Below are 13,337 nucleotides of genomic sequence, written 5' to 3'. Positions count from 1 at the left end.
GTTTAATCTTTTGAATTTATAATTCTCCTTGCTTACTAAAGAATCTTCAATTAATTTTACATTCTTAAAACTTATCTCAAAGCATTTTTGAGGGTTTATTTGAAGGCTGATTTCTGTAAACATCCTCATGGCAATACACATTAATTCTTAAAGCTGCCTTTTTATTTTTACTGATATAATTTCCAAGGTCAATACAGTGACTTAAATCAGGCATTGTCAATCGAGAGCCAGTTTGCACCCCACTCTCGAAGAATGAGAGCAGCTTAGCGACCAAGTAGGGGAAGGAGTAGGGGAAGTACATGACATAGTATGTACTGAAGGCCAGTGGTGCAAAGGTATAGCACATCTTTCTGGCCAGGTTAGATTGTGACACGATACGCGTGAACTCATCTGAGGTGACAGTAGTGCATTTCCACCTTTATCCTCACACCACACGGCGTTCTAGATCTAATCAGTAAATGTTGCATTTACTGTGGAAGAGAGTTCAGCACAGTGTAAGCCATCGATGCCAACAAGTTTCAGACCTTCCTGGGAAGAGGGTATTTAATAGTTCAAGAAAATGAAAATGAAAACCTACAACCTGTTTTCCAGTCATTGACTGGGTCAGGGATGGAATGAATGAAGCAGATATAGGCTATTAATACGATGGGGTCGCCACTCCCAAAGTGATTTATTAATGATAGATGCTATGAAATTAGAATGGAGAGTGTTTCTGGAATGAAAGATGACAGGGAAAACCAGAGTACCCGGAGAAAAACCTGTCTCGCCTCCGCTTTGTCCAGCACAAATCACACATGGAGCGACCGGGATTTGAACCACGGTATCCAGCGGTGAGAGGCCGATGCGCTGCCACCTGAGCCACGGAGGCTAGTTCAAGAAAATAACACAGCAAAATGTTTAATATGTAATAAAATATTGAATCACATTTAAAAACATTAGAACAATATTGTAACCGTAGTTTTAGAGTGCGTACACAAATAAATAATAAATGTGAATAAAACCACAGAACAATAATAATAATAAATAGAATAATAATAATAATAATAATAGTTGACATAAAATGTGAATACAGAAATAGTTGAATGGCGCAGTGGTGGTGAATTCACATCAGGACATGGAAACGTGACGAGTATCTTTCGATACGCAATATTAAATCAAATACAAGGAAACACTTACAGGCCTAAAAATGACAACTAAGAGAGGAGAGTGAGAAGTGCTGGAAGCCCTATGAGGTCTATGGGAACGTATGGCGTTATGGGGGAGAAAAGACTTACGAGAAACACCCTCAGACAAATAATTATTGAGAAAATGAACATACAATTATAAATGAACTGCAGATTAACTGATACTTGAGATACAAACCAAAAGATGTGTAAGGGAAACAATTAAAGCTCTTCAGTCACGAACAAACTTTGACATAGAGATTCACATTAAAGTTAAATTTACGGAATGAAAGAAGGCAACCTGGAACGGAACAAAATTAATTACACAATTCCAAAAGGTGTTACAGTTACTTACAATTACAACTGCAATTAGAAAAGTAGGTCTGCCTCTGAAAACAACACGTTGCGGACTAGCATAATCGCTAAGTCATATAAATGCTCTATTTTGGAAAATGTGGAAAACTAGAGGAAACTCCAGCACAAAGGATGATATTCTACATAATTACTGAAGTTACATTGGGAATAGTCCGAAACACAAGAATGCATTTAAATAACATAAGGCAAAACAGCACTTCCCGCCATTGTAGTGACCAACAGACTCCTGGCTTCCTCTAGTCAGACGGAGAGGTCAGTTACGTAACAATTCTTGCTAGCTCTGATTGGCCAGAGATATAGGCATGGCTAAGAAGTTGCGCTCGTCTGCGCAGAAGGCAGCACAAGACAGATACATGTCCAGCGCTGGCTCACACTGAATAACGGAAACACAACATACAGTTGCTGTACAAAAATAAGAATGAGCGTTGTAGGCAAGATAGATACAATAAATTAGGAATATGACCTCCAGTAACTTGGAAAACAGTAGCAGAATACGAGTTGAAACATTAGCACGATGTGACACTGATTTCCATGGTATTTGCCAGACCAAAAACATAAATAGAGAGGGCTGGAAATGTTACTTCGATAACAATTGACAACCTTATAGGTTATGGGTCCAGAGTTGTACACAAGGAAGTGAGGTTATAGAAATGCAAAAGTGTGAATGCGTTGTTCTGGAACATTCCGTAACAAGGACAGAAAGAACAAGAAATGGTGTCATCTATTGTGATGCACATCGAAATATTTTCAGAAGACACTATTGTATATGTGGAAAAATCCGTGTTGTGAAAGAATTACTCATAAAAAATTATGCAAGGACCTATGTAAGTGGTTCAAAGGTAAAGCTTGAGGTAAATGCAGAGAACGTGGCTGCAGTAATGGTGTGGAAATCAGGAGATAGTATGGCGATGTCAGACATACTTCTGGGAATCTCTTCAACTGAGTTGAAACAGGTGAAGGATTGTGCGATGTCGAGAGAACTTTGGCAAAAGTTGAAAAATTTGTACCGGTCCTGCAAGAAACGCTAACCTGCTCAAGCAAGTATATATCATTAGGCCAGAAGAATACAAAACTTGATGGCCTACAATGTTCTGAGTCCCTAAAACTTATCAACAATAACATTACGCTGACTGACTATTATACTGTAACTAGTTGAGTTGTGCTTTGTCTCTTCTGCTGCTACTCATCTCTGCTAGGTGACATTTCTGTTACAGTTATGCAAAACTTCCCCGTCAGTGACAGATACAATGGCTAGTTATCTGATAAAAAAAATGGTACCAAATATTCCTATGGGGAAAATCAAATGATCATAAATACATTTTATATGTCTCTTGGTCATGGCCATCCATCAGCAGTTGTTAATACCATATTACTGCCAGCCATAAAACATAGCTTTCACGGTTGATAGGTAACATCGTCTGGCCATCCCTCCATACCTTACATAACAGTCTGCATGGTTGCTAGATTACACTTCCATCACACATTTTGTTACATGATATTATTTTATTACACAAATTTTTGGATGACTGCTAGCTGTATAAAACATATTTAAGTCAAATGATATATTATAGTAAATAAGTAGCTACAGTAAGCAAAAAAATCTTAATGTTTTAAACTTTATTTTGTATCTTTTAGACCTAAGAATTCAATTAAATGTCTTTTCTTCTTCTTTGGTTCATTCCATTTTGGAAGTATTTGTGACTGACATGTGACAACCCTAGGCACATTTTCGGTAATGGTTCTCACTAGCTACATAAATAAGTGCTATGAAGTATAAAACTGTGATAATCCATAGTCTTATAATTTCAATGATATAATCTCTGTAGTCTTCATACTTGATGCATTGTATGGGCTACAGCTAACTTTTTTTTTCTGAGGCTTTAACATTTTTCTTTACATTGTAACTGAAAATTCTTCAATCCAGGCGGGTGGTTAGTGGGTTGAGGCCCGTCTTAAGGCAGCTCTACTTCAGGATGTGCTGACGCTTCCCACCTGAATCCTGAAGCACGCTGGCCTGGTGTGTAGCATCTAATATGGGTCCTAGATCAGAGTTTCAAGTGAAGACCTCAATGGCATCTGTGGCTTAGGAGTGGGCGTTGGTATGGTTTAGGTGATGGAAGAGGCAGCCCAATACTCAGGATTAACAGAGTAAAGGAAGTCTGAAACAAATTAAGGGCAGATGTCACACTGAATCTTCAGTGTCTAAACCGGTAGAGGGCAGCTCAGGGACAACGCTGATCTCCATGTTAAGAGCAGTTGTTGATTTGTGGTCCATATCTTACTAGTCTGGTTCTATTCCCTGGTGAGGCCTCTGGGCCTTATCCCATGGACTGTAAATTTCACACAAACTACCATGATGGCAAAATGCAATTCGGACAATACTCGATGCATTGTAGTGTTGTACTTTGATTTTATTTCTTATATATAAAATTTACTGTAATGCAGTGTAACCCTTGAACATATTTAGTAATATGAATTTATAGGTACCCGTGGTTTATTTCACTCAAAACATATTATATATATGCCTATTTCACCAGTATTAATACTCTGTATCATATTTCTCATACAGTTTTCTGTTTTTCTTTTCTATCAACATTCTGTTGAGCTCTTGATCATTTCATTTCTTCATGGGGAAATTGTTTGTAATTAGTGGTTATATTTTTAAGTTGTAATAAATGTTGGTTTTATTTTTAATAAGCTTTTATTCCTGCTTTCAGCACTATTTTCCACATCATTCCAATGAAGATGGAACTGGGATCTGGAGGATCACAAATTATCACTCTGGAAGGCCGATCTGACGTGTAAATATCATTTAAATTTTAACTGTTTAATATTCCTGTGAGGGAGGAGAATATGTAATGTACATGATAGATGTCTAATGGAGGTAGGACAGGAAAACAAAGGGAGGAATATGACACAAGTAACTAGAAGCATTGCCAAACTCAGCTGGAGTTGTTTGATTGTCATTCACAACTGATTGGTGGTGAGAAATAGAAGACATTTGCATGTACAACTTGATATGATTCAGTTCTTGTTCTTTATTTTGGCAAGTTGAGTGTCATGTTAGGTATAAAATTCAATAACATTACATATACTAATGTCAAAGCATTACTAGCTGACAATAAAAAATGATCTCATATGTCTGGAAGATAATGAAACCAGCTGCATATGACTTATAAATAACAAGGCAAAAGCAACATTTATGTATATAACTCAGATAAGTGTGAAATCAACAGAAAAAAAATCAAAATTAAAGTAAGTTAATGAATTTCAACAGGTGTAACACTTAACCATTAAACTATTAACTTCAAAATTATTATGTAGATACACAAAATTCAAGATACACGAAACAGCTATCCTACCAGTGCTACTCTATGGCTCTAACAGTTAGGTCTTAATTGAGAAAGGCTGCTGATTACTCATTATGTTTGAAAATAAAATTCTCAGGAAAATCTTAGCACCTCTAATGGGAAACAATCTCAGGAAACTATGCAGCAATCAGGGCAAAGAGCAATCTACAGTGACAGTGATTTAAGTACCATAATCTGGAATAGATATCCAAAATTGTTTTGCCATATTCTGCAAAATGATGGCCTACTAATACCAAGCCTTCATAGAACAGATAGGTAGAAATACCTCTGGGTAGACCAAGACTTAGCTGGGAAGATTAGGATATGATCTCCAGAATGTCAGTAGAGAAAAAAGAACAAGTTTGGGACAGGAGAAAATGGCAAGCACTGTGGGTGAGGCTAAACAACTATTTTTTAAATGCCACTATTGTAATGGTAACCAAAATCTTTTTTTGAATGCTAGCTGTGTTCTGGGTGAATGTTTAAAATGAAAATTAATGTTCTAGTGGTGTACTGAGTTTTGAGGTGGATGGGTAAGCATAGCAGAACTCTCATGATCTGGTCAGGTCACTTAAATGATACAGGAAAAGATTGCTGCTGTTGACATGATGGTAAAGAACGATATGTGAGCTGTTGACCTCAGCATCAAATACATAGGTATGTGATGTCTTGGACAAGGAACTGTTATATCAGAAATTGTGTTCTGAATAGGTATCCGGGCACCTCACTATTGTACTGAAAGCTGTATGGGTGGTATGAGAGTTTGGAGTTAATCACTTGTGCATTCTCTTTGACTTAGTATATGTGTGAGACAACAATAATCACATTAATTGAATTAGTTGTTGTATTATCTGTATACATTAGAGTTATTGAAATATAATATGGCAGTGTTTTGTTTACCCTATGTTCACTTTCCCTTTCATCACTACTATTCATTACACTTGGTGCCAAAACACTTGGTTGAATGAACCTCACGAAGAGAAAGAACACTCCAGCATTCAGAAATCTCTGCTCCAGCATCTCAAACACATCAGGACTACCGTATTTCCTCCCATAAACCATATTTATGTGAATAATCCCCACACCCTAATTTTAGGAAGGCTGATTTTGAAAAAATTAAATGCCAACATGGTTGCAAATAAAACCTGCACCCCAATTTCATGCCTAAATTTTTCTTTAAAAAGCATGCGAGGAATATTCGTGTAAATATGGTAACTCGCCACAGCGTATATCTCTCACCCCATTTTTAACATTTGAAATTACACGGGAAAAAACCCCGCACATAACTCGCATTAATTTTTGACGTTGTCATAAAGACATATGGTTCATACATGAAAAAACGTTTGGGTATTCCGTCTACGTGCCTACATTAAATATTGGGACTGTACCATTTACTGTTAGGGTACTTTGTACGTGACAGTACAAGAAGAAGCTGCATTTCTTTCTACCTACAGATCAGTTGAGACTAGCTGTTGTAACAAAAATACCTAACTCGCAAACCACTGCCCCAAGGCTGCATTCCTATCCAGCCAGTCACACTCCGCCATCCCTCTCACTCTTCTGTCTTTGTCAATATGCTTATCGCCACCTGTCCGACAAAGCTGATCACATGAACTGGGAGTGTTTCCCTGTCCAGGCAGTCAAGTGATCATGGTATTAGGTATCGTCCATCTGTTGTATTGTCAACAAGTACCGGTATTCTGTCTTCACATTCCATTGTTGTTTTCTCATTTAAGTTTCTTGTGTAGGTCGATCTTTAAGTTATGGAGAAATATGGGAGTTACATGGCTGGGTTTAAACTCAAAGTGATAAAATATGCTGAAGAACATAGCAACAGAGCTGGCGGTCAAGAATTCAGTGTGACTGAGTTTAATGTTTGATACTGGTGTAAACAGAAAGCTGCGCTAGAAACCACCAACCGAACACGTAAGGCATTCAGAGGGCCAAAACTGGTAAGTTTCCTGCGCTGGAAGACGAGTTGCTTCATTACGTTATAGAGTTGCGAAATGATTGCTTTAGTACCTTGCAGGAGATGCTACATTTCAAAGCGCGTGAACTAGCCATTAAAGGAGGAATCAGCTGTTTGGATCTGAAAGTGAGCCAGGGTTGAATCCTTAGATTCATGACGTGAAGGGGATTGTGTCTGCGAAGGCGAACATCTCTCTGCCAGAGAATGCCAAGCAATTTTAGCAACAAAATCATAGATTTTCATTGCCATGTGATAGGAATGTGGAAAAAAACAATTACCTCTTATCTCAAATTGGCAATGCAGAACAAACCCTGATAAACTTCAACATTCCTTGCAACACCACCATCGACAAGAAGGGAAAATCTAGCGTGTTTGTATGTGCAACTGTATGTGAAAAACAGCGTTGCACTGTTATGCTAGCAATAACCGCAGACAGAAGAAAATTGCCACCGTACATTATTTTCAAAAGAAAAACTGTGTCTAAAGCGAAGTTTCCCAAAGGCATTCATGTACTGGTTCAAGAGAAAGGCTGGATAGGTTCAGCTCTTATCCAGGACTGTGTCTGTATGGTGTGGGGAGCACGGCCAGGGGCACTTCTTCGACGCCCAGCAGTGTTAGTGTGGGACATTTTCCGTGAACACTTGGTGGAAGACACGAAGAAATGTCTTCAGGAAATGAAAACTGATCTCGTAATTCCTGGTGGACTCACACATTGTCTACAACCCTTAGATGTTTCCACCAACAAGCCCTTCAAGGACAACTTACGTAAATTGTACACCAAATGGACGGCAGGAGGAGAGCATGAGCTGGCGCCATCAGGCAAAATAAAGAGGCCATCAGTTGAACTCGTGTGTGATTGACTTATGCGGGCATGAGTTATGGTGTCGACAGATGTTATTGTAAAGAGTTTCTTGGAGACGGGCATCGCAAATGCATTGGACAGAAGTCAGAATGATGCAGTATGGGATGGTGACCAGAATGATGTACGCGTGAACAGCTTGGAGACCGAAGTCAGGGACAATGAATAGAGTAAGTATGCCAATTGTCATGTTTTAATAGCCTAATGTAAATTTTAAGTTTTTTTGGAATACGATATTTTGCATACAAATCCCTGCATATATCACGCATTGAAATTGTTCACACTTATTATTTGTCAAATAAGTGCGAGTTATACCTATGTGAGCAAATACGGTATATTGTACCTCTACAATTTGGGAGAGGAAACAGTTACAGACTACAGCCAGATAAGTGGAATTATCTTGCCGGTTTTAGTACTACTTTTTACTCAGCTTAGAATTCCAACTATATCTTGGTCTATTTATAGGAAGAGTTATCTATTTTGCATTAATTTCAATTATTTGGTTACATACATATTGTTTACAAGATAAATTTATTGCTGCCATCTGTCACCTTACTTCATATCTCACAATCAGTATCTTTGGAGAACTCTGTCGGTAATCCAACTTTAACCAGATTGTCAGAATCTTCAGTAGACAGAGTTCATAACTTGAAATGGAAGTGTGCTAAGGAAAGGGCAAACATGTATGATTTATTAATGCAATCAATAGCATCATTCTCACTATGCTGTTGAACAACTATCAGTATTATCATGTGAGACTGCAGGAGACACTCGACAAACTGATCAGCGTAAAAGATGACACAATCCACAACCTTTAGGAACAAGAGTCTGAATCTGATAATGATTTGAAAAATGTGAGAAGTATATTGACACTGCCGAATGAGCTATACACATGACAATAACGAAAGGGTAGTTACTTCAACATCTTCTCCCTTTCTTTCCATCTTTCTTCCTGAAAGACATTGAAAGTTTGCCCCTCTCTTCCTTATGTCTTGTTCAATTTGTTCTCTCCATCATTTTCTGAGTCTACTTCGTGGTCTTTTCCATGTGACATTTCATGCATCAACTTTAGGGTCCTTGTTCCCCCATTCTTTTCACATGCCCATATCACTTCAGACTTAGTCATTCTTCTCTCTTTCTCCTATTCACCATACTCTTACTGTTTCTCATATTGTCACATCTCTTATTCAATCCTGTTTTGTACTGACCAGCATACACCTTAGAAGTACTGTAAACCTGTAATAATGTTTTTCTGGAATATCATGACTATAAATTTTCACATTCATATGGTTTAAGTGTTTAATGCTTTGTTTCAGGGTGAAGCAAATATCTGAAACATTCTATTGTCATGCTATTGTTAATGCAGCCCATACTACAAACAAGAAGCAAGTCCTGTTTAGTGCTACTTTTACTGCAAATTTTATTGAACCAAAAGTGGCATTTTCTAAGTCTCAGTTGAATTTTCGTATTGATGTTGGACCAGACGATGAACTGCATTTATTACAAGGTAAGTGATTGTTTTCTTATTAAGTTCACTTTCCTGCACTGTACATGCTATACTTGCTGTGTGATTATATTAAATCTCAATAGCAGTTTTAATCAGTGGTGAATAAAGCCACCTTCCTGTTAATAATCTAATATATTGCAATCAGATTATTTATATTGAAATAAAATTAAAGCAACACATTCAAGCACACATACAAAGTAAATTAATATGATTTGCTACATGTAATGAGTAATTTTTTAAATATAAATCAGAAACAAGGTAAGTGCTTTTCATGTTTTGAATGAAAAATGAAGGGGAATAAACCTTACTTTTGTGCTTTCCAAATTTAGCACCATTCGCACAGCACCAGCAGAACAGCTTATATCTGCTCAATATAGTGGCAGCAATCCAGTCTCATTTTGAAGTATTAACTCCCATTCTTCCTGTAAAGCAACCTGTAACTTCTGGAGAGTGGGTGGTGAATATTGACGTGGAGCAGCATGTTCCCCTAGGGCATCCCAAACATGCTTATTGGATTTAACTCAGGAAAGCAAGCAGGTCAATCAATAAAAACAATATCTTCTAGTTCCAGGAAGTTGGCGACCTACTGTGCTTGGTGAGGACAGGCATTATCGTTTGTCAGTAGAAAGTCTGGGCCCGCAGCACGTTGGAGCAACCAAGTATGGGGTGCCAGGATCTCTTCATAATTTCTTACAGTGGTTAGAAATTGCCAGTTTACTCATACAATATCATGGAGAGGTGTTCATGCGGTTATCATTATGCCTCCCACATCATTGTGTATCCATTTCCATATTGGTCTCTTTTTACATTGTCAGAGGCCTGAAATTATGTTTATGGTTCCCTGTTGATGCAAATCCTTTGTGGATCACTGTAGAGACCAAACCAGGACTCATTCAAACACATAACATCATCCCACTGTTTGTCTGTCCAGTTGACATGTTGATGGCTCCACTCCAGACATCATCTTCTGGGAGCAAGTATCAGAATACACATACAGCAAGTCAACAACAACAACAACAACAACAACGACGAAAAAATAAAAGAAAAAGGCATCACTGCCTGACTGTACAGTGTACTGTTTACCTCAGTACAACTGTTCGAGTGGATGCTTTGAGGTACAGTGCCAACTGTCATGCTGTACGACACTGATATAGTTTTGCCCTTATGGCCAGATAATGGTCCTCTTAGTCATCCTTGCACTTGTGTGTGGTTTACAGTTTTGAACTCTTAAAAACTGCTGCCATGTATGAGAAACAACAGAACAGTGCACTTTAAGCCAGTCCATTCCAACTCAGTGTTTGAGGGCTAGAGAGTCTGCCCAGGACTGATCTGTTCTACCCTCTGTCCCTATAAGAGTGCACACATTGGGTTGCTGACCTTACCTTTTGTAACTGAGTGTTTTAAATGCAAGGCAAAAATGTGTTGACTGGTGTTATGTGGGAGAGAATGTATGCTTTTGGGATGGAACTTCCATTGTTCAAAAAACAATTACAGGTGAAAAAGTTTGAAACAATAACACAATTTGACAAAATAACACAATTTGACAATGTTTTTTAAAATATTGACAAAATATCACCTGAATGAAACATTTCTATGAATTCCCTTTCTGTAAATTTTGAGCAGAATCTAGTCAGATTTCAAAAGAACTTGGAATAAATATAGAAACCTCTTACCATGCATCTACACATTGGCACATAGATTAGTTCCTCTGTTTGGCTCTATATACCTTACCTTTCTGAACACATTCTCAGTTATGAACCTGATGATGATGATGATTGTATCCTCCAATGGTGAAAGTGCTCCAGTATGAAGAACTCACAAGAGCTTTATCAGTCACTCACTGGTCTTCAAGTTGAGTTTCCACAAGACAGTTTGGACAGTGAAATAGATGCTCACGATCTTGAATTGCACTAGTCACAATCAACATTCTGAGTATAACTCCATATTTTGAGTGTAGGCTTGGTTTTCAGCATTCCAGTGCTTATCCTACTAAGGGTCTTCCAGATAGTCCAAGGTTTTTAATTATATGCAGGGTTTCCTTCTGTTGGGTGAGTCAAGTTGGATAGTGTGGACTGTTGCAGCCAGTATTGCAGTATTAATTCCTAAGAACACAGTGTGAGGCTGGGGCTGCCTTGGTGTTATTAACCCTCGAAGTGGCGGTCATTTATCCTGTAATGGCAGCGATATTTTACCGGTGTTGCAGACTCTTAGTATAAATTGTGTTAAAAATCGTTGACTTGTTATACATACATAAATAACACACCCTTTTATCCTCAAAAGTACAAGGAATAAGATGATGATGATACTAAAGCTGTTATTTATCATCCACAAAGTGTAAGACCAAAAATATGTTGAATTTGTTTATATTATTTATTTTTGCAAAAGTTTTGCTATATATAAAATGTTTATATTTAGGTAAACTTAAAAAAATGGCATATACAAAAGAAGCACCAGTTCATAGTAAATAGGTGCGTACCAGTATATAGTTCATAATACTGTTCTTAGCTGGAAAAATTATACAACCATGTATACAACGATTGTATGCTACCACTTGTAGGCCTACATTTCACTCACAGTCACTTGGGTGGGTCTTTCTTTTTACTCCATAATTGTGAGGCCTCCAGAAATGCACTAGTTTATAACACCCCTGGTGAATATCACCATTACATCCTCGACACCAGAATGTAGACTTCTTCTTTACTTTCAAGCACTCAACACATAGGCGATTGTTATTCTGTGGCAATATTTCGAGAGCACGAGAGGGGCCTCCTGCAAGACCTGTTGGCCTCACAACTGGAACTGGGAACTGTTCATTTAGCAATCCCCTAACTATAGTGATCATGAAGTCTCACCTTGCTAAAGGCTTATCAGTGTTCTTTATGTACAGGACGTATGTGTCAAATAATGTCATATCTAACTGCTTCCAGTACCTTCTAGTGGGTCTGGAACAAGTGGCATGGAAAATGCACTTACCTTTATTATCTACACCTCCCATGAAGTTATTGTACTTATGAATCAGTAGTGGTTTCAACCCCTCATTTCCCTCAGTGTAACATCCCGTTGTGAGACAATAAACTGTTTCCTTGTTTTCGTCTCTTTATAAGCAACCGGTAGAACGTCACCTTGCCTAAAGTAAACGATTTACCTAGGTTCAAGTTTTGTACCTAAAACAATCTGAGACAGTCCCTTTGAAGATTTATTCACTGTTCCTGTGAGGAAATGATTCAGTATTGCTGAGATGAGTGCATATCAACACTTAAGATTGATATCAGAAGGAAAACTGGCGACTAAATATAGCTGGCTCAGCTGAGACATTCGTGTGGCCGGTCGCCGAGTATGTGGCAGCTAGCAAAAGATAGCGGAATTATGACGCTACTTTGGCAACGATTTACACTAGATTAGTGTAAGATGTTATTATACAAACTATTTCATGATTATGGCCGAACATTTATCCTTCAATTGATTCGTAATTAGCACATTTTGATGAATAATAATAAGATTATAGAAATAAAATAAAGAGCATGTCAAAACGCCTGATATCAGGCGTTGCCACTGGGCAAACGCATAAAACGCCTGATATCAGGCGCTTGCCACTTGGAGGGTTAACCTTCATCTTACAGCCCACTCCCTGGTGGCATATCAGCATGCTGCGCACGCCCATCCAGACAGAATTTCTATCCCTAGTAGCATTATAATCTGAACACTTTTATGAAAATTCCCATAGAAATTTCGAATTAACAACTTAAAACAAAGACTGAGTTATTCTGTACAGAATTGGGAATTGGGCAATTGTAACTGATGTACATAACAATGGTTAGAAGAGATTATAAATGCTGTAACAATTTACAATTTATTTACATCAGAATTTTAGTTACATACAGAATGCATATAAGAAAGCTTTGAAATGACATGAAAGCATTCCTGAGTCATCCATTAGATAAAATGGAATGAGTATAATATATATGGCAATGTAATACACAATATGTTCCAAGGTCGGTGACAGGAAACAAATCATCTGTTGTAATGACGCTTATACAGATCACGCTGAGTCATTTCGATTTGCAGAGGCAAAAGAAGTAATGAGTCATTTTGTTCTTATCAAATGGCACTTCAG

The 13,337-nt window shown here is 37.8% G+C and overlaps 1 protein-coding gene across 1 annotated transcript in view; it reads left to right on the top strand.

Moving 5' to 3' along the window:
- Positions 1-4,261: 4,261 nt before the first annotated feature.
- LOC136876887 (hydrocephalus-inducing protein homolog) overlaps positions 4,262-13,337 on the top strand; it is a 267,949-nt gene continuing 258,873 nt past the window's right edge. The window contains exons 1-2 of the mRNA XM_067150643.1: positions 4,262-4,339; positions 9,033-9,223. Of these exons, the coding sequence (XP_067006744.1) occupies positions 4,278-4,339; positions 9,033-9,223 (253 nt within the window). The 5' untranslated portion in view covers positions 4,262-4,277. The remainder of the gene's footprint in view (positions 4,340-9,032; positions 9,224-13,337) is intronic.

The sequence above is a fragment of the Anabrus simplex genome, chromosome 7 (assembly GCF_040414725.1).
Source record: "Anabrus simplex isolate iqAnaSimp1 chromosome 7, ASM4041472v1, whole genome shotgun sequence".
NCBI classification, from domain to species: domain Eukaryota; kingdom Metazoa; phylum Arthropoda; class Insecta; order Orthoptera; family Tettigoniidae; genus Anabrus; species Anabrus simplex.
This window is presented reverse-complemented; position numbering and strand designations above follow the sequence as displayed.